General features: G+C 48.9%; 1 protein-coding gene across 4 annotated transcripts in view; it reads left to right on the top strand.

Moving 5' to 3' along the window:
• The window catches only part of LOC105568791 (amyloid beta A4 precursor protein-binding family B member 2-like), a 95,257-nt gene that overhangs the window by 64,758 nt on the left and 3,443 nt on the right, over positions 1–27,056 (top strand). For 3 of the 4 annotated variants that reach the window (XM_012024738.1, XM_012024736.1, XM_012024739.1), the window contains exons 3-12: positions 21,110–21,277; positions 23,899–24,128; positions 24,792–24,910; positions 25,093–25,205; positions 25,295–25,493; positions 25,732–25,859; positions 26,061–26,066; positions 26,173–26,423; positions 26,580–26,782; positions 26,866–27,042. In XM_012024738.1, the coding sequence (XP_011880128.1) occupies positions 21,110–21,277; positions 23,899–24,128; positions 24,792–24,910; positions 25,093–25,205; positions 25,295–25,493; positions 25,732–25,859; positions 26,061–26,066; positions 26,173–26,423; positions 26,580–26,782; positions 26,866–27,042 (1,594 nt within the window). The remainder of the gene's footprint in view (positions 1–21,109; positions 21,278–23,898; positions 24,129–24,791; positions 24,911–25,092; positions 25,206–25,294; positions 25,494–25,731; positions 25,860–26,060; positions 26,067–26,172; positions 26,424–26,579; positions 26,783–26,865; positions 27,043–27,056) is intronic. The other variant, XM_012024740.1, reaches the window with a different exon arrangement.

The following is a 27,056-nucleotide window of genomic DNA, read 5'->3' as shown; positions in this document are numbered from 1 at the left end:
CACTTAAGAAAATTCAACGTATTCGATACACGTCCGCAATTTTCCACCTTCTCTCCCTCCGTAATGTAATCATGATATACGGTAAAATTATACATGGCGAGCGCTCATCGGGTCGCATATTTTCGTCATATTCTTTACGTTCGATTTTTTAAATTTCCCGCTAGGGTATCCGAGAAACCTTACCTTGAGACGACCTTAGGCCTGATCGATCCACCCTGACTATCCCGAAATCGCGCGGTCAACAAAAAAGACCGGCGGCGAGGCGTATTATCAGATGAATAATAAATTCGCGTCGCAAATCGGCCGTCCCGACCGTGGGGCGTTTATTGGATCAGTGTGTCTCGGTATAGCGATCGGCACGCGCGGAACAAAGCACGCTGAAACGCGAACGAATAGCCGCGGAAATGAAGGCGGGCGACGCGATCAATTAGGGATATCGCGATGGAATTCCTTCGCACCCCTCGGCCGCGCGTGCACGGCGCGACTCGTCGGCGAGGGTGACGAATGAATCCATAAAACGTCACCCCTCGCGGCCGATAGAATCTACAATTATACTTACGAGATGACGGGGTTATTTCGCGTTATTTCATGGGGTCGTACCGCGAGCACGGGAAAAGGGAGGGTGGGAGAGCCACGTCTTGCAGCCCCTCCAAACTCTCGCCGGAGGAGGGAGACTAAGAAAAATATTGGCAATAAAGGGAAAGCATACCGTTCTGTCGAGTGCATCGGGCGGTCCCTATTGCAGCGGCGAACTGCCGCATGTAATCATGTAGATTTTTATGGCGTTTAATATTACCGCGAGATATATGGAAAGGGGGCAAGAGAGGAGATTGCACGGGAGAGACTGTCTTGTGATTATTTGGGCGCGGCCGTGCTCGCAAATGGCATTCGCGCCGATGATCGCGGCTTCCATTGCGCTTTTTATCGCGCTCGTTCCGCTCTCCGAAAAGGAGGCGGGCCGCGATCCCTTCTTGAAATGACTAAATTCCATCGTTGCCTTTTTCTCGCCCGTCCCCTTTTATCGTCGAACGGCGGGCAGTGTGGTTCTCCATCGTTCAGAACGACGTCAGGCGTACCGCGGAGAATGGGGGCTCATCCGAGCGCGGAATATATCTGTCATCGACAGCGAGAATGCGCCCGATAAGACCGCCGAGGCCACTGTACTCTATTGATTGGGCTGCGGCATTCTGTGTATCGAATCCCGTCCGTAATCTCTAGCAGACCGTGGGACGCGTAGCGTGGCTTCCCGATGCCGTCGATTCTCGTCGTCGGGCCGTAAACCGAAAAATCGCGAGCCGATTCCGCGCGCGTTAAGATCGCTAAAGGCCGAATCAGACTAGCAATTGCCGGCTCGGATTGGATTGGGATTGGGATTTGGGATTGGCGATTGACGATTGTCCTCTAGCCAATGAGAGTCGATTAAATCGCTGACTGCCTTGCTCTCATTGGCTAGAAGACAATCGCCAATCCCAATCCAATCCGCGTCGACAATTGCTAGTCTGATTCAGCTTTAAGGTCCGGTTTCACCAAACGTCGCTTAACTTTAATCTTGATTTAACTCATGTTTGTCTCTTTCTAGAGGAACAGTTGGAAAGAGACAAAGAACGAATTGAGCTAACAATCGGATCGATGTGTCGGTGAACTCTTTCAGCATATCGCGCATCCAATTCCGGACCGAAATCTCGTTCGCGAAATCAGTCGGTATCCCCCAATAAACCCTCGTTCCAGGGAAGCCATAAACCTTCATTACGCCCGCCCATTTAATATCTCCCCCTCCGTTCGCATAACGAGCGGAGAACTTCGATCGTGTCCAGCGTCACGTCAACGTTAGCCCGTATTCGACCCCCTAAATCTCCGTATATCGAGCAGAGGGATGAGTAACATTCGTGCCCCGGTTACGATCCGTGAATCTCGCGAGTGGGTAGGGGAGCGGTCTATATCGTGACCTCGTCGTTCGCGTAAACAAGTCGTCCCTCCTGTCGACAACTTCCACCTTATCTGCTCAATTAGACAAACTACTTCTTCCTCGGGCAAACATCGTCGAGGGGAGGAGCGACCGCCCCCTCGGTCGCCCTTGTTTTCGACTCATCCCCCCTGGTCACCATCGATGGTTGCCTCGGGGAAAACTTTCGGATTTACTCGCGAGCGCCGCGAAAAGATTTCCTGTGGTGAGACACTTGGCGACAGTCTTTTTAATACAAGAGGGTATCTCTGTCTGTTTTTTTTTATGTAAAAAGGAGATTTATCTAAAATGAGAGACGAGGGGAATGGAACGTAACAGAGTAGAGATGTGCGAATCATGCTTTTGCATGGAGTCGAATCGAATCTTTTTATGTCCGAATTCGAGTCAACCTTTCTTGGGCTCACTATATGTTAATTTAAAAATAAGATCATACTTGATCTAACCCCTTTTTGTTCTTGCCAAACCACCCTTTTTTTAAATTTAAACAAATCCTACAGATAGTTTATCGAATCTTGAAATTTTCCAACGTGAAATAATCGCGACTATCCCGACGTTGTAATACTCGGCGTTAATTATTTTCCCGTTGATCGCGACGGTACGTTCGATCCCTGAAACGTTACCGTTTCAAGTGCGTCACGCGCATATCGACGATAATAAATTCCCCTGGGCGGATACAGGCCGGTATTCACGGTCGCCGCGGCATTTATTGTAATTGCCGGCGACGCGTCGCGCTTCTCGCGATTTATCGCGGCGCCAGGCCGCGCTCGCGAAACGTCTAGCGGGGGCTAAAAAATGCATCGCGATGCACCTGCACCCCGCCGGCCGCCGGCGCCGGCAGGCAGCAAGTAGTAAGGGCCACGCGATGGTACAGTGCGGCTCCGCCGGGATGACGTCACCGCGGAGCAGTAGCGAACACCACCGAAGTCAGCCGAGACGGGCGAGCCGAAGCGCACCGCCTAGCTCGCCGTCGACGTTCAGTCTGTCGCCGACCATCGAGCGGTCGTGATTGCCACCTCGCGCGGTCCCTCGCGGAAGAGAGGCTCGCGTCGCGTTTCCCCCTTTTCTCCTGCCTTCTTTTCGTCGCCACCTCGATGGTTCGGCCGCGTCGCGCGTCAGCTGGTCGTCGTCTCGCCCGGTATCGATAACGCGAAGCGTGACAGTGAACAACGGTGAATAGGAGCGGCGACCGAGACCATCGCCCGCGAGGGGGTGGCAAACGGGGCGGGAAGGGAATTAGGTGGAGGGAAGGGCCCCCCGTTTCTAAATGAATAACAATCCGAGTGCGGTGGAGGTTGAGCTTGTGCCGCGACTGCCGTTGCACGCCGATCTTCGTGGCAGCTGACTGTAAGTCGTGTGTCCCCTTGGCATCGGGTACCATCGCGTTCGCGGCCGCACGTACGCGGCCAGACCGCGATGGAAATCATAGGTTAAATATTGATTTTTCGCGCTGGTACCATCCGTCTCCCCTGTATCTAGCGCTCGTCTAACGCCACCAGCCATAAACTCGCCCATTTCAGATTCGAATGTTCGCCCTACCGTCCGTGTCTCTTTTTTTTTCCCCCACGATGAATATGAATATTCTAACTCGGACCCTGCGATTTCGTCGCGTCCGTCGATGTCACCTAAAATTTCCTTTTCTTTTTTTTTTAATACTGTAAAAGCAATCTTGGCTGTAACTTTTATATTTCGCTCCGAAACGATGAGAGACACTCAGCCTTGTGACTTCGCTGATAGTACACAGTTTTTAATGGCGCGTATTGATATTTTGTACAAAATTGATATCCTTCCTCGCCATATGTTAATTAAAATACAATGTCTCTCGCAGACAGAGCTGTCGAGAGGGACCGTATCGGACACCAATTTTTTCCACGATGATTTACCAGCGGCGTTAAATCGTGCGCTCTTCCCTCGCTAGACCTACTTATGTCTGATCAATACGGATTTCTCTACTGGCCGTAACTCGACGCGCCACGCTCCCGTTAGAGAACTGCAATTAAACTGGAATACGAATAACTCGTTTCTCGCTTCCAAACGCCGCCGATCTCGCGCCGTTGCGACAATCCAACGCGACGCTATCGATCCCGCCGTGTCTAAACACGCGTGTTCTAACGCGCGCTTAAAACGCGGCGATGCGAGGCAATTGTTTAAGGTCACCCCGCTAATACGTCGTTAACATGCATCGCTACTCACCGCGAGGAGAAGGAAATAATCCCCGATTAGAAATTAACGTACGGCGAACATCGGGGACCACGGTCGTCGTACCGCGAGATAAATTATCGCGGCTCGGTCTAAAGCCAACGGCACACGATACTACTTTTTCCTACTGGACTGCTTACGAGAGCCAGTGAGGATTTAGTCTGGAGTCACATGATCTAAAAACTGCGTCCTTATTGGTTCTCGTGAGCAATCCAGTTGGGAAAAATGTACCGCGTGACGTTGGCCTTAAGTCACTTGATCTAAAGGCAACGGCACACGATACTATTTTTCCTACTGGACTGCTTACGAGAGCCAGTGAGGATTTAGTCTGGAGTCACATGATCTAAAAACTGCGTCCTTATTGGTTCTCGTGAGCAATCCAGTTGGGAAAAATGTACCGCGTGACGTTGGCCTTAAGTCACTTGATCTAAAGGCAACGGCACACGATACTATTTTTCCTACTGGACTGCTTACGAGAGCCAGTGAGGATTTAGTCTGGAGTCACATGATCTAAAAACTGCGTCCTTATTGGTTCTCGTGAGCAATCCAGTTGGGAAAAATGTAGCGCGTGACGTTGCCCTTAAATCACTCGATCTAAAGCCAACGGCACACGATACTGTTTTTCCTGCTGGCCTAAGCGCTCCAGTAGGAAAACATAATATCGTGTGCCGTTGGCTCATGTCCTTTGCGTTTGCCATGTATCGGCACGCATCCGCATATGATAATGCGCACGGCAGATGCAATTTCGATAACAATGCACCCCGATCGCCTGGCGCACGCTCCGCTTTTGCGAGAGCGCGCGCGCGCGCGGGCAAATTCTCATCCCGAGGCCCGCCGCCGTTTTGCTCAGCGCAGCGTGAAATGGATCGGGTAGCGGAAAATAGTTATCGAGCCGGCGCATACTGAACTGATACGCGGCCGCTCGCAGTAAAGCATTCCGCCGGCCTTCACGGAGACGCGCCGGGCAATTTTTAATAAATACCGCCGGGAAATAGCCCGCCGAATGTCGGCGGAGCTGGACCCCGCGCGGGGTCCGCCGACTCCTCGCTCGTGGAAATCGTTCACGTTCCGCTCCCTGCGATTGTTTTATTGCGCCTGTCGCTCGCGGAAAATACGTTGCAACTAATTAATTTGATGTAGTGGCGAGCCCCGTTGATTCGTAAATGAAATACTGCTCGATAATGAGGCAAGTTGTTGGTATTCGATAACCGACGCTTCAATTTCAGAGCCGCGCATTCCACCAAACGGAGGCGTGCATTTTAAATGAACTTTACATTTAATTGTATATAATTATGTATAGATGTAGGTATGACGATCTTCTTTCTCTGGCAAATTGATAAATTATTATCTCGGCGGGGAAACGCGATTTTTTTAGATATCAAATATAATATTCTGCAATGCTGATGTCTTTATCGTCGCTTTAATCGGGATGGGAAGTTACAAGCGCCGTTTGTCGCTCGGCCGCAACGCTAACGAATCGACCGTACGGTGGATAGTTCTCCGAAGGGCCGCCAATAAAATCTAGGACTCCCCGAAACTCGGACCCGTCTGAGGGATCCTCCGCGTCGAGGAGGAGCGAGAGAGCCGGTGGCCTCTCGCGTCCCGTCGCCTAACGTCAGCGGCGATCGTCAGAGTTTACCGGCGAGAGTCTATCGTTGTGTCGTGGAAGGCAACGGGGGCTCGTAACACGTAGGGCCGAGAGGAAGGGAGGATGGAGTGCAAGGGCGACGGACGAGGAGGTGGCAGACACGGAAAGGGGTGGTCGATAAAGGCCGCCCTCGCGTCGCTGCGTTATTACGTATAAAAGCGCGGGGATTGCGCCCAGCTCGGTGACTTCAGTCTCTCTCTCTCTCTCTCTCTCTCTCTCTCTCCTTCGTGTGCATAACGCGGCGCGATGCACTTCCTCTATTTTGCACGACGCTTAATAATGATGATCGCGGGCGTTTTTAAACCAGAATAAATTTGTTGGCTTCTCTCTCTCTCTCTCTCTCTCTCTCTCTCTCTCTCTCTCTCTCTCTCTCTGTCTCGCCAGCACGTTGTAATCATATACGTCCGCTTCCGTTGACGCAAAACGAAAATGACAGCCGACGGCCGGTATTATTAAAATTTGAATATTTCCATGGCGACGTAATTAGATGGGAATTGGTGTTCGGTCCCTATCGATGTAGCTCTGTCTGCAAGAGGTATTATATTTAAATTAACATTTGACGAGGAAGGGTACCAGTCTCTCTCTCTCTTTTTTTTTTTAAGGATCGGTACGCATCATTTAGAAACGTGCGCTATTAATGGAGCTGCAAAGCTGATTTTCTTTCACCGTTTTAGAGCGAAATATATTAAGAGCCACTGCGAGAGATTGCTTCTATATTTATTCCGCTGTTGGAAGGGCAAATCTCGAATAAATGTTAATCTTAACGAACTCGTTAATCAATACGGAGGCCGCTAATAATATCGCGCTGCGAAGTTATCTTTGGGAAAAATCGCGATACGCCGCAGAGTTTTAGGCGAGCAAATAAAACCAATAATCAATGAAGGAGCTGGGGCGGCACTCGCGGCTAATTTAAAAAAGCGAAACGAGCGGACGCAAAAACAGAAGAGATCACATCCCGACGAGCGTAGCTTCGTTAACTCGCTCGGAAAAATTGCAGTTGAACGATAAACGAGACCTTTTTTTTTAATCCTTTTTTTCAACGCCGGCGTTCACAATGCAGGCGCTCTCGACCGAGCCTGACTTTGCCATTTCGCTCTCGCGACAATCGTTAATTAAAGCCGTCCAGGGCATTCGCGTTTCGCCAGACTTCTCACCCGCTCGAGGGTGGCTTCCAGTAGGCCGTCATCGACGTTCAATGGCGGCGCTAATCGCGTCTCGTCATCGGATTTTATAAGCCGCGCATACTTTATGGAATTTGCCCCGAAATCTGCACATGCACGCTCACCGAATCCACGTGGTGCGACGGCACGTGCTCCGAAAAATGCGCTAACGCACGACAGAGATGGGGGGGGAGAAAGGAAATTTCGCGTTCCGCGCGCTAGAGCTGCGGGAGGGGAGGAGTAGATCGTTTGTTGCTAATTAATGGTCTTGGCACGTGGCGCGATAGATTATTACTCGCGAGCAAGACTTTCTAAATGCGCGAGACATGCGGCGGTACAGTACGCCGCGTTAATTCGATTTCGGTAATAATCAGGGATGGGCAGAAATCGCTTGATCATTTAAATATAGACGCTTTTCGACGATACAACCCGAGCCGAATTAATGCACCGCACCGCGCGTATCCATCGAGCCGAAGCGTTCTCCAAATTTGTGCGATCCACCGCTGTTCTCAGTTCATCGATTGTCGCGCGGAACCATAGACATAGTAATACTAGACCGAGACGCCAGACCTGAAGCTCGGGTAGAAAAGGATAGAAAGTAGGTGCCGCGTCGACCTTTCTCTTTTTATTCTTCCCGTTAGAGAGAGAAAGGTGGACGGCACCTACTTTCGATCCTTTTCTACCTAGCCTTTATTGCTTAAAAGAGAACATACTCTGTCTAGTATCGCTATGTCTATGCGCGGAACGATCGTCGGGAGAAGCGGTACGCTCGATGCGTCGACGATTCTTTTGTTAATAAGCTAGAAGACTGCCGAGGGTATAATCACGACGGTATTTTACGAACGACGGGCTCGTCTCGAGTCTCACCTGGACTACGCGGGTCTCTGTCATCGTCGCGCCAGGGAGACGGCCGTAATCCCGCTTCCTTCTAAAATTAGATCCACTTCACACGTCTGATCCTGTCCCTCTTTCTCCCTTGACGCGGCGCCCGCCTTGGATCGCTCCCCACGTTCCCCAACCAATCTACCTTGTTCCCCTTTGATCGTCCGTTCCCTCTTCCCGACTTCCATATACCTTTGAAACAGTGTCGCCGGACTCCGTAAAGTCTACGCTCGCGTTACATATACACGGTGTCGCGCGACGATCTCTCCCGTGCCTTTCACCGGCGCGATCCGCCCCGGTCGATTTCGCGCGAGCGCGCTCTTCGTCGTGGAAACGAAGATCTTCCTCCCCCTCCGCCCCGTAATTCAAGCGCCAATATTTCGCCGTAGCCAAAGGTAAAATGGTAGTGAAATGTAACGCCGAAGAAATTTAGCATAATGGCGCGTGTAATATTCACGATACGCCGAGATAAGCGGGCGCGCGTGAATTATTATTCCCTCTCTACCACTATCTGTCACGTATCCTCTACCCGTGACGATTATACTGAATATTTTATCGCGACGCATTACAATTGCATAACTGAGCGTCACGGGAGCAAAAAGCGCCGTATTTCCCGCGAGGGAGATGTCCTGTTGCATTCTAAAATCGGAATTTGCGGGGACGGTCTCGGACGACGAGGGGGGGAATAGGTGGCGCGAATTCGTTCTTTCGGAATTGCTTAATTTTAAAAGCCGCTTGGCATTCGGGAGTGCTCGATCGAGCCCGCATTCCCGAAACAGTTGCATTAATTTCCGGAGCAGCTTCCCACCGCGTGCGGTATTCGGGGTCAGTTTGACCCCCAAAGTTGGAATTACATAACTTGAGGGAGGCGCATCCAAGAGACAACTCGCGTCGCGGCAAGAACAGTTGGAATTCGGCACAGTAGTTCGCGAATTCCTCGCGTTTTCCGACGCGAAGTTCCGCACGTAGGCAGAGCGGCGGGAGCGTTTTGGGCGGCGCACAGGCACGTGCGACGGCGGGTCGGAACAAAATGTTCCGGGATCGAAGGAAAGTAATGCGATGAAGAAATGTGAGCGAAGTTTATATAGAATCGACCGTTGATAGACATATTGTTAAAAACATTCTCAATTTTTTTTTGTTTACTTCCATAGCACGGTCTATTTATTAATGAGAAATCAATCAATCTCTTGTACAGCGATAGAGAATGGTTGCGACATTTTAATGACTTTAGGAACGTGCATTTAGATTCAGGATTACGTTCCAAAATCTTCTTCTCCGAGGAGTATTTTACTCGATAGCCATTCCGAAACCATTTTGAGCGTTTTCGACCCATGTCTCAAGTAAAATTTTCCTCAGAGAAAATGTTTTGGAACGTAAACTTGAGTCTAAATACGCGTTCCTAAACTCATTAAAAGAAAAACTGTCGCATTCTGCCCATCGCTGTACACAAGACGTGCTACACTCGTTGCAATTAATTCCAAGCGAGTCGTCAAGTTGGTCCCGTATTTTTCAAGAGTAATTGCAGGTACGAGAGGCTTCGCAATGTTCACTGGTAGAACAATGCGCGTTCCTAAACTCATTGAAAAATGTGTCGCAACCATTCTGTCCATCACTGTACACAAGACGTGTTACACTTGTCGCAATTAATTGCGAGTCATCAAGTTGGTCTCGTGCTTTTAAGATTAATATCAAGTACGAGAGGCTTCGTAACGTTTAGTGGTAGATTCCTAAACTCATAAAAAATTGTGTCGCCAACCATTCTGTCCATCGCTGTACACAAGACGTGCAACACTTGTTGCAATTAATTGCAAGCAAATCGTCAAGTTGGTCTCGTGTGTTTTTTTTTTAAGAGTAATCTCAAGTACGTGAGGCATCGTAACGTTTACTCGTAGGAAAACTCCCTTGTGTTGATGGGGCCAGGCCGTGCCTCCCGAGTGTCTCTAATTCCGAAGTACTCGGGACGGCCTCGGCTCGGGGCGGGCCGGCGAGTAAATTAGATTACGCTTCGTTAGTATCGCGTCCGTTGAAAAGTTGAACGTTAGCATGGGCGGGCGCGGGGCCGGGATTAATTATGCAAATTAATCCGCGTGACGCCGGAGTATTTTGCGAGCGAGTCGTCGGGCGATAATTTACCGTCGAGTTCTATTAGACCGCGTCTGCTGATTTACTCCCCGTTTCCTGGTCAATTACGACGCTTCTGCAGCGTTGCGTGAATTTATTGCTCCGGGAACTCGCACTCCACGGACCTATCCGAGGCTCGTAAAGATCGCGCCGCGCCGCGGACCTCTTGGCCGTGGCGTCGAAGTCGATGACTCTCGCCGTGGAATGCATCGCCGCGTGCGCGTTTTCACGATTGCGTAACGGAGCAGGAGTAGAAATTATCGCGGGCTCGTTATGACGTGTACGGCCGGCGTACGGCGGTAGTCACGGAATGCCGACGATTACGCCGTCGTAATTATGTAATAAGCGTAACAAAGTAACGGGACCGGTCCCTGCGATTTGCATAATAACGTCCCGGCGAAATGGCCGGCACGAGTCCGCCGCTCGGGCTCCGCTCGCTCGCTTTAAATCCGCACCGCCAACGCGCGCGTACGCCTGTTATTTAACCAGCGAAATTACTCACTGAGGATGTTGCCCCGAAAGAGAGCGAGAACCGCCGCTCGTCCACCTTAATCCCAGCGGCGCGCTTTCGAATTAATCGCTGACAAACCTAATTGATTCGCGACGCCTAAAGGCGCGACACGTTCAATCGGCGGCGCCGCTCCGGATCATTTAGCACCGCCGACTTTACGATCCCCGTAATATCCGCACAGTTTTCCCTTTCTCCGCCGGCCGTGGATAGCGCGACCGTGGCTGAACGTGTGTCTGCTTTCCATTAACGCCCGGAAAGCATGAAGTACCGGTAATGGTAATAGAGGCTCCGCGATAACAGCAGGTATACAGATAGCCGCCGCCGTATACCCAGAAGGTGCAGATCGTCATCGCACTTTTAACAGTCGCGAAGCATTGCCGATATTGTTTCGATGCCGTTAGCCGGCAACGAATGCCGCCCGTGTATTCCTATTGTATCCTGAATTACGAAATTAACTAATCGCTACGTCGCGCGGATTACAATCGAATATAGATCCGGTTAACAACGAATTTAATCGCCGTTGTACAACAAATTGCGGATCGAGTTATCGCGAGTTACATCGCGTGAATTGCAATCGGATGCAGGCTCTTTCTGTTAACGGCGGATCTACCTGCCACTTTATTTTCAATTAACAATCAGTCCGTTGTCGATGCAAAGAAATCGAATGGGTTTCTTAATGAATAACGGCAGCTAAATAAATTGGATTGCTGCTTTGTCCGGAAATTATATATTGAATTATCATCTTATTCAAATGGAGAATTAATCGATCGGGAGCGCGCTGCCGATTTCTATTTCCGTCGTGCGCGGCTCTCGAGCGCGACATTCGTTAGAGAGAATCTCGGCGGTTTTTGAAGCGAGCCTCTCGTCGCCGCGGCAACTTTACCACGCGCGATAATCGTTGCCTCTCGAGACGCTCTCGAGACTCGGATATTTCTGGCCCGACCAATGAGCATAGCGCGAACGAACCTTCGGCTGCCGGAGGGACCTTCGGGGCACTATAATGGTACGCGGACACGAATAAAAGAAAGCATCCGGGTGGGTCCATTATCTTGCAAAACGCGCCGCGCCGCGCCGCGCGACCGGCTTGGAAGTCGATCGCGCGCGACCGGCAGTTCACGGTGAACGTACAGAATAATTATTCCGTTGCAATTCCATTGCGCACTCGAGTGCCACTTATTTCTATATAATCCAGCGACGATTGCAGACATGCCTTACATGCGCAGAAATATATGGATGTTTACGTGTACGTTTCACGCCGTGGGCAAACGGTATTCTCCTCAGTTCCGCTTCCGTCGTCCGTGGACGGAGACAGGGACAAACAGACAGACAGACAGACAGAGAGAGAGAGAGAGAGAGAGAGAGAGAGAGAGAGAGAGAGAGAACAAATCAGAATCATTATTTATTGCACGCTCTGGAACAAGTCACCTAAAGCGTGAGAGCAAAAGTTGTCATAAAAGTATAACTGTGCGTGAGAACGCAATTGATAAATTATATAAATGTATGTGTAAAGAGTATAAAGGTATAAGAATATGTATTATATAAAATGGGGTTTTTGGAACAGGAATTGAAAAACAGAGAGGGGGGAGAGAGAGAGAGAGAGAGAGAGAGTCAGAATCATTATTTATTACACGCTCTGGGACAAGTCTCCTAAAGCGTGAGAGCAAAAATTATTATAAAAGCATAACTGTGTATGAGAACGCAATTTATAAATACATGTGCAAAGAGCATAAAGGTATGAGAATATGTATTACATAAAATGGGGTTTTTGGAACGGGAATTGAAAAACGGAGAAGAGAGAGAAAGAGAGTGAGCGATGCTTTCGACACTCTGTACTCGCGCGAGTCCGTCACGAGCGGTTATATCGGCGTGCGACCACGCCTCGGATCGTATCTCGATTGCCCGAATGGCCGGTTAGAGATTAGACCGGTAGTTATCGATGATCGAAACGCCCCGGTTGCACAAGTGTCTCGCCTGGCTCGAATGGAACGATACCGACGACGGTTGGTTTTTATCGCGGCGTCGCACCCACGGACAAAAGACGAAATAAACGGAGATCTATTTATCAGAGATCGCTCAGTTTCCTCGGCTCTTTATAGCGTGACGACGCAGGATGTGAAAATAAAAATAGAAACGCGGGAAATCGTTCCCCCGGCGTGATTATAATATTAGCCAGGCTATTATAAATCTAAATGGCAATATACTTTTACCGGCGACCTGTAAAGACTTCATCTCTAGCCGGAGGACGGACGTTTGATGAATGGAAACGCTTGTTCGTCGGCGCGCGTCTTTCGCAACAGGGACGCCGGGAGAAGGAGATGCGGCCGCGATAACGTGAAGTATGAGGAAATTACGGTGAAACCGACATCATGCTGCGAGTCACATGCATGCGCGCGCGACGCGTCCATAAATCCCGGAAATGGAATTCCCCCTCCGGTGCGCCGTCTTCCGCGAGGACTCCTTTTTCTTCCGGGACACCTCTTTCTCCGCGGTAATACCTGCAGGACGTAATCGGTGATCCCGGCAAGTCGGCACGCTTGATAAGTCCTTCCACGTCGGGCTTTGAAAAAGCTCCGGCAGTCCGGAGACCGAAAAAACGGCGACGGAGGATGGAAAGGAGCGGGTACGAGAGAAAGAGAGGGCGGACGAGGAGCAAAAGGAACGAGGGGAAATGATAGAAAGAATAACGTCCCGAGAGGTCTTGCCAGGATGCCCAGCCGCTGGAGATTATCGGGCTAAACTGAAATCCGGAGCGAGGGCACTCGTAAACGCGAACGAATCGTTCTGTCCAGAATGCAGGGGTGTTCCCTGCGACGCCGATAGCCCCGTCCTGAAGATATATGCCGGGAGAGGACTAAGGACTGTAAGGACGCCAGCGATAATAGTCTTACACGGATGTTAGGAAGATCGGTGAGATCTGATCCGCATAATTCTCGCGCCGGGCTCTACGTGCTCGCCGGCAATCCAATTTTTGTCTGGCCAGCGAGCACCGCTGCTACAGTTTATAATGCGCTGTGTGAAACGCGCAGTGCGCTCTATTAATATTCTATTGATCCCGAGACATTTAATATTCACACGCTTATTAGTATTCGATATCGCGCAGGGAACTGCCGCGGATGCAATCGGTCGGATATCAAATATGAAAAGCGGCCGATGGTGCCGCAAAATAAAATGCAATTCGGCGCGAATCGATACTCGCAGCGCAAGAGCTGCCTGATCTCGAGAAATAACAAAACGGCGTGCATGTTTTCTCCCCCCTTTGAAAAAATATCTTAAGACGCCGATTCGCTTTTGATCGCGTTTTATCGCGCAAAGTTAGATTAAAGTCTAGCAACGCGCGAGTTGATGCGTCAAGTGAGTAAAACGGGACGTATTGCCTGGAAGGGGTCGATTTTAAAGAGAGCGAGCGGAGTTTTCGAGTTCCATAAAAAAAAAAGAACTCATAAAATAGCGACGAGAGAGGAATGGGCGAGGTTCTCGATGAAAAAAAAAAACCCGTACATCTCTCGGCTCGAAACTTTATTAACCGTGTTTCGCGCAGATTCCGCGACGGAACGACCCGCGACCAATCATAAAGGTTTATTGGCTGCGGCCGGCGCGTAAAAGAAAAAGAGAGAGAAATATCGACGAAAAAACACGCGATTTATAATACGTCGTAAAGGGCGGCGTTGTGGACCGCGTGGATTTTCACGGCGGCGGCCCGATGATGAAGCGATAAACGGTCCGGACTTGTAGTAGCAAGTGTGTGCTCTAATACTCATTTCCGCGAAATGACGAAACGATCTTGTTACTCCCAGTATAAACGGGCTTTAGTGGCGATTTGCCCCGGGTTTGTCTTTATATAAGGCGGGGCGAATCCGCGATCGCGAAGGCGCTCGTTAAAGGCGTTAAGCTTGAAAGGCATTAAATCACGGGAGTACATGAAGGAAAATTAGCGGCTTAAACACACGGAGGGGCGAAATTATGCAAGTGGAGATTATCTTGTTAAATGCGAGATTACCCTGTACTGTAAACGGCGAGATTTCCCGGAGAAACGTGGCATTTAAAAAATTCATCTAAATACGGATTAACGCAGGGGTGAGAAATTCCTCGACATTATTATGGCGACCGTGATGAGACGCTATTTCCTAGCTGAGAACGGCGCGATGAAACGGGGAAACGGGCAGTATAGTTTACTGTGCCTAAAGCAAACGTTGTTACTATGCGCCGTCTAATAAAGTTATACCGCGTCCGATAAAAATTTTACGGTGCTAATAATATACGCGAAATTTTTCGCTCTTTTAGGATCACTAGCTCGCACGTGGGCAGCAATTTATCCGCCCGATAATTCGGTAGGCACAGTCACGAGTTTAAGAATAAGGTAGTGGCAGCAAATATCGCCTGCCCTAACTATTTTTCGTCCCTGTGGCCACGAAAATGGTCGAAAAAACAAGCAACAGTACAGCTAGACTATTTCCCGTAAGCCCCTGTCACTAGATCAGCCGACGTCATTTTACAAAAGTGTCATTGTCGGTTACAACTGTATTAAAAATACCGGCGTTGTTCATAAAATAAGCTAATTATCCTACTTTACGCACAATTCTGCCCACAGTTAACAGATATCAATATTGGTTTCGCTAAAACGGCGTTGGGCGATATTTGGTGCCACTACCCTATTTTACACTTGCCGCTCGGCGATTTAAACGGAGGTAAAGAGAGGGCATTGATTATTTCAGAGAAAATAAACGTAACGATGTAAATTCCGTCTTAACTATTCCGGAGATCTTTCCCACGGACGTGACGCCGATTCTTTCATGAATCGGCAGTTTGTGGGAATTGAGTCATTTATCGGAACATTCTCGTCACGAAGCGTGCGTAGATCGGCGTCTTTCAATCGTCTTGCTTGACCTTGCTTTCAACTCCGCAACGGTCTTGGGAGCTCTGTTGCTTGATTCCTCCTAACGAACGTCTGAGAAAGTGAATAACTTGATATGTTAATTCTAAACTTGGCACTGTACCCAGCAAGAATTGAAAGGCGCACACACGCCTTTCCATTTATTGTATCCCACGATTTCTATTTTTCTCTTATATCGTAATTCATTAGTTTCTTGTCGGGTCTTTCTCCTTTCGCTCCGCGGCGACCCGTTCTGTCGAGTCTCATTTACAGATGACATCGGTATTATACACATTTTTTTTATTTAAATTCCCTAGTCTCTAGTTCGCGTTCTGTTCCGTATCTGCCCATTCAGCATTTTCGTTTTACGATCTGTCTACCTCTGCTGGAGCCATCTTATCTTTGCCACAGGCAAAGCATGGCAGCAGCTCTGCTGGCGCCTTATCTCTTGCATATCTTTTACTTATATTCTTTGAAATTACTTAATCTATTTATAAATTAATTTAATTTTATGCCTTCGCGTTACAATATATAATTTACTCCACTTTTTCAATTATATGTACTTTATCGCTGGCGATATAAAAATTCTCACCGACACGTAGGTTAACGATTTTTGCAAAAAGTTGTAATAGTGGTTTAATTGCGAGGCCACCGAATGTATTTAGAGAAACCACGAGCAAGCTCTCCGAAGCTCTCGAGACTTCCTCCCATCGGATCGGCCAGAACTTAATTACCTCGGCGGGCTGTATGCGGCACCGGCAGCCACTCGAAGGGTGAAAGGGCCGCAGGGAATACCCCCTAGCTTCGGCAGGGCCTAACTAGCGAGCCTACGTGTTCCAGGCAGCAGTAAGAAACCAAACCCCGTAATATCACGCATTGTCGCGATTCCTATCGCGGGGGAAAACGAACTCGATGCCGGTATTAACTCTGACACCGGCCTGTCCGCTCGGCCGGTGGGCTCTCGTCGGAACTCGCAATCCTCGGAGATGATCCTCCGCGCGTAATACGCTCGCCGATTGCTCGTCAATCGCGTCGACAAAGTCGATCTCGGCCAATCAGCCCGAGAAGACGACGAAAATGACGGCGGCTTTGTCGATACCATGGCGATCCGTATCGCCCTCGGTGTGTACGGCATGTATGCGCGTGCGACACATTCATGTATGCCTGTGTGCGTGTGCGTGTGTGTGCGAATGCGGTGGTAGCTGTGCGCTCGAAATGGGGTGACGTTGGCGGGTGAGCGCCGCACAGTGGTCGAGGGTTGTGCCGTGGAGTAGAGACGTGGAGGGTGGGTTGGGTGGTTGCTGGTAGTGTGTATTGATCGAGCGAGGAGAGGAGCAGCCCGACTCTCTCTCTCTCTCTCTCTCTCTCTCTCTCTCTCTCTCTCTCTCTCTCTCTCTCTCTCTCTCTCCCCCCCCCTCCCTCACTCTCTCTCTCTTTCTCTTTCACTTTGCACCGCGCTCCGCGTGGACGTCCATCTACCTACACGGTGTTTCGGCCGTGCGCCACTTTTTCCTCTCTCCGGACTTTCTCGCTTTTTTTTCCTCTCTGCCCCTTTCCCTTTTAACTCCCTTCGCGCAAATCACCCCTCGCTGATGCCCACGTCACGGTCGATCGGCCGTTGTTTCTGCCGATCGACAAACACCGACAGCGAATTACAAACGCCCAGGAGGGCCGATACCGACCTTCTCGACACTCTGCAACCTCTGCGTTTGCCTTTCCTCTTCTCGCGCTTTCTCCCCCCCCCCTCTCTCTCTCTCTCTCTCTTTCTCTCTCATCACGTGGCGAAGCGTTTGTCGGATTCCGTTAATGGGGGAAAGCCGATCGTTGCTACGTGGATACACTGACAGAATGCAGGACGCGTGAAGGATCGATGCGGCCTGGGATGCAAAGGACAAACTCTCTCGAAAGACGAGCCATTATTACAGCGTTCGGCCGTGAGCTTCTCTTTTCGTGACTTTTGTTTGACTTCGCAATATCCTTCCGCGCTTTATAATTACGGAAGCGATTTCTTTGTCTCGTGCCTTACCTGACGATTTAATTCGCGCTTCCCTGAAAAGGGTCGCGATTTATGACGATAGTAATGTAATCAAAAGATAACGATCCGCGTTCTCGAGCAGAAACCATAAAATTACGAATACTGTAATCATGGTGCCAGCGAGATAGACACGAGCGGAAAAGGGGGAGACTTGCCGGCGTAATTTACGGCCCAGCCAGGTGCGTCAGAAGTTGCTCACCTTACGACCTAATTGGGTTTAATTACACCTGACTGAAAGTTACGGCGATGCGCGCGTGTACGCGCCGGCTGGATTACAATTACCGTCCCGCGGCAGCTGATTTAAGCTGCATCGCGATCAGCTTATCTTTACTCCTCGCCCAGCTAGCGCGGTACACCGTGAATTTACCAAAATGCGCGTGCGCGAATAACTAAAGAGTCCTCAAAGGTTCAATTTCTCCGATACCCTTTTTTTTTCCTACGCGGTTACGGACCTCTTTCGCGTTTCGTCTTACGACGTAGGCGTCGCGTTCCCGTTATCGCATTGTCATTGATTCGCGACCATCCGAGACGAATCTCCGAGTATCTCGGCCGCTCAAATTGACCGCGTCGTCGTCCATCCAGACGATCGTCGATCTTGTAATGCCATACGGAGCACGTCGATCGATCGATGGCGCGCTCGGTGTCAATAACCCGATATTCCAGATACTGCTGTCGCAATACCGCCAATCCCGGGATTAACGGTATTAATAACGATCCCCGACTATAGCGTTATCGCGAGAAACCGAGTTAACGTTCCTGCAAAACGAATTACGTCAATGCGTCAATATCGCGATTTCATTTCCGATAAAACGCTCGTCGGTCCGCTCGATCCCAGCCCGGCCGGGATACGATATTACCGGAATTAATTAATAACGTGTTTAATAGCCGAGCGCGTCACGCTTATATTATTTGTAATTCGATAGGTCGTTGCGTCCGATCGTCGGCGACCCGGCGCGACGTATTCCGGGGAGGACGCGACGACGCCGGAAAAATTCCCCGGGTGTTAATCGACGATCGACTGCGGAATTCCCACAGACACGTCCGATATCCCATCGATCGTCCTCTCGCGCCCCTGATACAAAACACTAGGATACTCCCCCCGAAACTTTGGCGGAATTCCAAGGCATCCGTCGTGCCGTCCCTTAACCCATTTGCGCGAAATTATGTCGTTTGGCTTCGCGGCTCGTCGTCGTCGTCGCTGTCGCCACTGCAAAGTTGACATCTCATTTCCGAAAATGGAAAGTTTCTTTCTAAAAGTTAATCCGCGCATTGTCACTGCACTGAGACAAACGTCCGATTAAATATGATCGGATAATCCAATGACATAATAACGAACGGATATATCCAATTAAATTGTATATCCGGATGAAAAATATGATTGTTTTTCAATAAAATTTCATCGGTAACTGCATTTCATCAGATAAATTTCTACGGATGTGTCCATCGTTTAATCGGGAAACGTAATCGGGAAAATTAACCGTCGGAAACGCTGTTTAATTGGTTTATCCGATGGAAATTTTTCTCAGTGCGAAAACAGTTACGAGTATAGCACTGAATCATTGAATACTCTCTGCTTTTAGTGACAATCCACTGATTGACTTGTAGAGAGTTCATTAACAATTCCGTTCGCACCCGCAATAATCCTACAGCTCCTTATAGGTTTTAGAAATAGTTCCGTTGATTTGAATACAAAATGTTTGAAAATATGAGGCGCCAACTTGCCGCGGCGAGTTGCGAAAGAAGTCGTTTCAATTAACGAATTTTACAGTTCTAGGAGAGTTCTGTGGTTCCCGATGAAATGTAACAATAGTTCCACTCGTTGACTGTTTTTAAATAATTTTTTAATCTGGCCGCTGGCGCCTTATTTTTAAAAGCGAGGCTGCTTAGTTTCGATCGATTTTTTTACGGGAAGCCTTTCTCGAACACGATATCTTCTTGACGTTGCAACACGCGGAGAAAAGTTTGAAAATTTCTTTCCGAGCACGTTGCACGCGCGGCTCGTAGTTTTCTCCCGTTGGAAGGGACGAGGAGCGGGTTCGCCAATTAGCGGCACGTACGAGAAATTATCGCGATGATTATCGGCCAATTAACAAAGTCGGGAATACCGAGTGTGTATCGATGCGTCCGCCCGATTCCTAGCAAGGATTATGTAATAGATGTGACGCAATAGCATAGCAGACACTCAAACACTCTCGTTAACAACCGTGCAATCTTCACTAAAGGGAATTGACAACGAGTCCGATCGTCGATAATGCGGAAACGACCCCTGCACTGCAGCCGGGAGGGTAGCAGAAGGGTTAAACGAAAGGGGAAGAGCAATAAGTGTCACGCAGTCGCAGCTGCACCTGCGGGATAAAATTTCAGACCAACTAAACGGGAGGATGCACTTTAATAATTTCATTAAGCATAAAATTTCCGCAGGAACGATCGAAACTTTTCTGCCATTTATTATCGGTATATATTCCTTTGTTTTCCACTTACACGTGGAATAATTCCGCGTCGGTAGCCTCGATAAAATCACGACATCTCGACCGACGTAAAATAAAATAATCGTGTGCTTCCACCAAGCTTGACACTCGAAGGGAAACAATGACGCCGTTGTCCTTGCGCAAACACCTTTATTTCTGTTCGCCGAAACTTTTAACATCTTCCGGGCGAAGTGAGTCAAGTCGAGGAAAAGTTTCCGCTTACAGACTTAACGTAGCCGGTTATAATCCCGCCGATTAAAGGCCTCGAAGTCCAGAATTCCTTGAGTACGCTCAAAGGGAACGCGGCCCTTAGATACCTCTAGCGCCCGAACGATACTCAAGAGAGGCAGCTGGCGTTAGTCAGCAAACCGCTCGACTAATCCCTTAATTACTTCGACATGGTTAGCGACCCTGTACTAACCACGTCGGTGCCTGGCACTGTTCCCCGATCGTTAATTAAAATGCCTCTTCCTCGCAGCCGCGCGGTCCCCGTCCGCGGAGTACGAGTGCGTGCGCTCGCGGCAAGAGCACATCCCGCAGTAGACGAATAGAAAATATTTAACTATATATTTTATTTTAATAGCGCTTTGCGTCGACTTGGCGGATATCGCGCTCGAGTGTTATGCTACGCAGTTCACAAGTGCGTCAGGTGAAAGTGCATATTAAAACTAAGGTGTATCCGAAATAGTAAAACCAGGGTTGGCAAAATTTCACATCTTTTGGATAAAGTCCATGCCAGTGGTAAAAACCGACTTAGTATTTAACGCAAACATCTTTTTTCATAAAGACTACAAAAATGACTAATATTTATATAAGTATCCTTTAATTATTAGTTATTTTTATAATTTTTGCCAATTTATTCCATCGGATAAAGTCCGGGACGGTAAAAACTGGCATTTACCATGGTATTTTCCACCCCCTGGATTTCCCCAGCCAACCCTGAGTAAAACCGAGCGTGCTTAATTACTTAAGACCGGCAATATACTGTTTACTTATTAGAAGATAAATACCAATAGAAATGTAATGAAGTTTGGTAATTGAAATTGATTAGAAGCTCGGCGTAACCCTTAAATGCCCGAATCTCTTTGCGACGAGACGGCGTGACGTGAAAGTGATTCGCGCGAGCGACGACGAAGGGACTCGCGTCGTTTAAGGGTTAATAAGCGAGCCCGTACAATCGCGACAGGCACTGTCATTATCACCATTGCGATTCATTCCCCTTGTAATGAACGTTGCATGAACGATGCTGATTCAGGTACGGCTGCGAGGGTGTGGCGGAGTCCGCTCTCGTCGACGACACCCTCAACGGGAATCCCCGCTCGTCGTCCACGTCGTCGTCGAGCGCGATCCTGCCTCAGTCTCACGCCCTTCAGTCGGAATCCGCGGGATCGATCGACGCTGCGGACACTTCCGGGTCGAGAAAGTACGTACGAACACACACCCTCGTGGCCTCGTGGTACCCTATTCTCCCTCCCTCCCCCGCCCTGCAGATCATGATCCGCTTGCCGCGACACCGTCCCATCGCTTCTCTTGTGTGTGCCCGAATTGTTGCTTCTGTTTGTTTTCGCTGCAACGTCCTCATCGAAACGCAACGCCCCTCGTTCTCGCGCGAGCGATCCTATGCAGATTACCGCCCCGCTGTTTGTAAACGTGCATTCCGCGTTGCCGCTGGATGCTGCGCGGTGGATACCAAGTACACAGGGCGCGCAAACGGACGAATCGCGGGCGTTAAACCGAGGGGGATTCGCACTCCGCGTCCGAGAGACACCGTGCCTTGCTCGCTTCGATTGAAACGACGTTGCGTCGCGTGTCACCGTGAAATTTCGAGCCCTTCTCGTGCTCCGCGGGAACGGGTCTGGATTTATTTCCGAAACGCGCGATTTGTCCCCGCGACGTATTTTACGTGGGCGCAAGAGAATGCGTGTCTCGAAGCACAATTCTCCGCGAATGTTACCATCATATACATCAGATCCCTCTTGGCTTCCGTGCGTCGATCCGAGACGCGATGTCCGCGTGTCGGAACGTGAAATAGAATTTCGTGCTCCGCAATCGAATTTGTCTCGGATCCTCGTGTTACAAAGCGAAACACATTTTTCCCCAGGATAAAAATGCTTCCTTCTGCGCGCACCTTTTTGAAAAAAAAGAACATGCGCAGCAAGCCTGTTCGCGGTGAACGCGAATGAACGGACGGAAAACGCGAGTGTTGGCTGGTGCCAGGCTTGCCTCGCGTATCGCATTTGTTCTCGGTGCGAAATCGTTATCGCGCTAACGATCACGCGCCGAAGTTGCTGCGATACGTGATAAATGGACTACGATGAACAGTTCCGAGAGTGACGAGGGACCATTGGACTCTGCCGCGACCACGTTATTGCGTAAAGCCGGGCGTAGGCGAAGCGAACGAGCGCGAACAAACACAGTACTTGCAACTTGCCCGAGTCTCAACCGAGGGGTAAACCGCTGACCAAAATCATGTACACCAATGCCCGCTAATGCCCAGTGGGCATTACTTTATCTTATTTTATGTTTAAATGCTCCAGCAAGGCCTAATGCCCAAAAGAAGCCAAGTAATGCCCAGTAATACCGCAAATCTGTACACGACAACTGTGCCCTCGGCGGTTCACCCCTCGGTTTCAACGGCGCCAATCCAGTAGGAAAAGTAGCATCGTGTGCCGTTGGCTTTACAACGCGAGTCGTTTATTCGCGCTCGTCGGTTAAAATTCTTTTTTTAATTGAAAGATTACTTTACAAAACGTGTCCCGACTGAGAATACGAACTGTCGTCACTCGTGATAGAACGAGCACTCGGCGGACACCTGTTACGATCCCCCTTGATCGCGATTTATCTCCAGCCATCACGATTTTGTATGGAGACCCTCACGAGCGTGCGGTACATAATTCTACATCGTTTCCAAGTACGAAAGCGTAATTTCTCCTCGCCCTCTCTCGCGAAGGACGTTTTATTTTACAGCCGCCGTAAATAATCTCCCGCCGGCCGGCTTTGATTAGCACGCGAGGATTTCTCGTGGCGGAGCGATAACGGGGAAGTCCGTTGCGGCGGATCGATGGCGGTTTACGAGCGGGACGACACGGCCGATCAGACGATCTAACGAGCGGAAATCAATTTGTCATTCCGTCGTGGTCGTTGACGCGATCCTCCGCGAGTGCTCGGCGAAACGGCCGAGCGACTCGGGTCCGCGAGACGGAACACGGTCGGACAACGACGCGATAAATCAAGCCGCTTATTTCGGCGATCGTGATTCGCCATGAAATGTCGTGAACTCGAATACCCCGGAGTCACGCGAGCGCGACCACAATCGCGTTCTCATGGCGAGTTTCGCGATATAATAGGAGACGAGAAAGAGGGAAAGGGAGAGAGAAAAAGAGCGGGGAGAATTTCAGTGGATAACACTGTCGCGTGACCGCCTCGTGACGAATTTAAACAAATCAAACGCAGTCGGGCCGGGAAAGTAATCGTCGTTAAATGAAATTTTTAGACGCAAAGCGGCCGATAAAAAATGAAAATGTTTCTTTCACTCTGCATATTGCTGTGATGGAATTTGTGGCTTGCGCTGTATATTAGCCGCTAGTTCCCCCGTTGAGCCAGCAAGAGCTGCGACTCTACTTCCGCTGCAATTCTTACCATCAGTTTTATCAAGTTTCATTAATGCCAGCCTTGACTTTTCTTTTCCGTTTGCACCACAAATGCACGTGACAAGCGCAGAAGATTGAAATTTAATTTGTACAAATGTACATACGTTCGTGAATTCAAGGAGAATATGCATTTCTTATTGCTTGTGATTACGATAATGAAAAAAAAAACATCATGAACATGCCCGTTTGAAGAGAGAGCCAGACGACGCAGACTCTCGAAAAAAATACCCACCGCGCGTTCTCGAGGCTTCCCTTAGAGACGTTTTTAGAACCAAGAGCCTGGACTTTTGTATCGCTTCAGTATTCAGTGAACATCGCGGCGCTAACGCGACTGAACCCCCGGGCTGAACCGCGGCGCTGTTTCTTGATCCTGGTCTTTCTTGACTTTCCACAGTTATTGCGAGAAACCCGACAACGAGACCGCAGAGATGGGCGGCGTGCCGCATGTGGAGGGTGGCCTGAACAGCGAGCTGTACGCGGTGCCGGTGAAACGGCGACAGCCGAAGGACCAGAAGAACAATGCGATTCTGCAGAACAATACCCAGGAGAAACCGGCGGACGTGGACAGCACCGATTCCGAGGACAAGGATGAGAATCTGCCACCGGGCTGGCAGAAGCACGAAGGTAGATATCAAGGACGGAGCTGCACCAAGTAGCAAAAAGGAAGCTCGTTTCGAATCATCAGGACGGCTACCCTCGGTCTTATTTTCGCCGCAAGAGAAAAACTTTTTTTCAGCGCGCCAGAAACCCCCTGGACTCTCTTGAGAAATTGCGTCAGATCTGTATTAATTATATCGGGATAAAAACGAAGTGGCGAGAGTGTTGGCGCGCAAATGAAAACTTTCTAGATTCTAAAACATTACTCTCGAAAGTCCAGCGTTTTCCCGGAGGTTCCGAGGACACGAGCATGCCGATCGATACCGGTGCATCGGAAAAGGCTCGTGTTTAACGTTAAACGCGGCCGTGCGATTATCAGTCCGTGATAGCGAGTGCGATTTTCGTATCAAACCGTTGTTTCCGGGAATGTGAAAGGGATTTAAAGATAATACTCGGTGGGAAAGAAATCGCTAAAAAATTTGAGATAACAATATAAAACTGTGTTGAGGTAAAAATACATTTAGCAGATATCGACGTTCCCTCAATTTTTCATATCTTCTTTTATTAATAAAACGGTACGGATTGAAAGCGGAATTGATGAAATTGATTATAATCGGCAGTTAATTATCGCGGCTATCATAAATTATAGCTTTGAAATTTTATTGACGATCGAATCGAATGCTATTTTAGATGAGAATGGACCTTATTATTGGCATGTAAAAAGCGGAAACATACAGAGAGAACCGCCGGAGGCTCCTCTGCATACGAAAACGGAGGCGCGTCGAAGCCTCGTCAAGGATAATGATAGCGTGAGTAGAATAATCTGCTTAAACATCTTACAAACACATATGTTTTTTTTTATTGAGCGCGAAATAAATTATTGGTAAAAACACGTATGTGTATATCAAGATTATTACATAGTACGATATCACGTATATTAAGCTCGCAGTCTTCTGTTTCATATCGTAAATTTTCGCTTATAATGTTATAGATAAATAATTTTCACACTTTGAGCGGTATGGTGAACACAGTAACTCGCAGCAACACAAGTTCCGCCCTGGACCAGGAATTGGAGAACAAGAGGAAGGTGGAATTGGCGCTCAAGTAAGCAAGCGTGCCCTCCGATTAGTTCAGTCTTTTTTTCTTGCAACGATTGGTCGCCGATACATCTTTGTCATAATACTTTTGCGCAGACGAAGAAGCTATCCTGCTAGAGCGGACTCCGAGGGCAGGGACAAGCCGATCAGATTCGCCGTGCGATCCTTGGGTTGGACGGAGATCGCGGAAGAGGATCTGACACCCGAGAGAAGCAGCAAAGCTGTCAACAAGTGCATCGTGGATCTCTCACTCGGTAGAAACGATCTCTTGGACGTCGTTGGACGATGGGGCGATGTAAGTTTCCTCGGAAACTAAGTAGGTTAAATCTGCATTATTAATCGTGAATTTAAAAATGTATGGGCAACGGAGAAATGGCGACTCGGTGTACTTAAGAAATGATAAGATGAACGACACGAGCTGTAAAAGACTATTTGTAGGACTTTTAATCCCTCAAATACCCCGCGAGGTATACCGATTTTGATTTTGCTGCGCAGCAAACACGCGATGAGACGTATGTTACGAAATATTTCAGGGTAAGGATCTATTTATGGACCTGGACGAGGGCGCGCTCAAGCTGATCGATCCGGAGAATCTCACCGTGCTTAACACGCAGCCTATTCATACAGTTAGAGTATGGGGCGTAGGAAGAGACCATTGTCGGTGGGTTAATTACGTTAAAAGTTAATCGACACAAAATGACGTCCTTGTCAAAGTGCACAATCTGTAAAATCTCGAATTTCACCATCTTTATATAATAAACGTTAAATATTTCATGTTATTTACACGGCACACATGTTTATTCTACTAATATATTCATATTATTTTCATGAATGTCTGCTATTCTTTGGACGGATCTAACAGCGAAAGGTAAGCTGCACGACAATGTAAATTACCGCCTAGAATAAGGTGAAATTAGAGCGAAAATTCTCGGCCTGAAACATACAATCGACTTTAAAGTGCGTATTACTTTCAGGGACTTCGCTTACGTAGCAAGAGACCGATCGACCAGGAAACACATGTGCCACGTGTTTCGTTGCGACATACCGGCGCGCACGATCGCAAATACGCTTCGCGACATTTGCAAGAAGATAATGATCGAGCGTTCCCAGCATCAGAATCTCGCGAAACCGGTGGACATCAATGGCCGGACAAGCCTCGCTACGAGACCTACGAATCTGCCCACTGAACATCGGCGCTTCCACAGAAACGGTCAGGCACTAGTCAGTAAGTAGCCTCAAATTAATTGAAATCTTTTTGGTACCTCTTCAAAAAAATGAAATACTTAATTAAACGTAGTAAAACTCAGATTCTAATAAATAACTGCTTGAAAATAACAGAACTTAAGAAGTTAAGTAATCGTCACGTTATATTTTTGCACAGCACAATCTTTCCCAACACCGATGGAGGAACCGAAGAAGGTGTTGCGGGCGCAGTACCTCGGATCCATGCAAGTTAACCAGGCGACCGGCATGGAAGTACTGAACGAGGCGATAGAACATATCGTGACGAACACGCCGATCAATCAATGGCGAAACGTCAACGTCGCCGTAGCTCCGAGCATGATTTCCATTCTTACGCCGAACGTGAGTAAACGAAGAGAGACCTAAGTACCGACAAATTAGTGGCCGTGCAATCTACGTATTCGTAACAATCGTAATCTTTTCAGGACGACAAACTTATCACCGAGTGTCGAGTACGCTACTTGTCATTCCTCGGTATTGGACACAACGTGAAGCAATGCGCTTTCATCATGCACACCGCACAGGACTTGTTTATCGCACACGTCTTCAACTGCGAGCCCAGCAGCGGAGCCCTCTGCAAGACGATTGAAGCCGCTTGCAAGGTGAGGATCCTCTC

This window comes from Vollenhovia emeryi, unplaced genomic scaffold, assembly GCF_000949405.1.
Source record: "Vollenhovia emeryi isolate VEMERY1.0 unplaced genomic scaffold, V.emery_V1.0 DF939127.1, whole genome shotgun sequence".
Classification (NCBI taxonomy): Eukaryota; Metazoa; Arthropoda; class Insecta; order Hymenoptera; family Formicidae; genus Vollenhovia; species Vollenhovia emeryi.
This window is presented reverse-complemented; position numbering and strand designations above follow the sequence as displayed.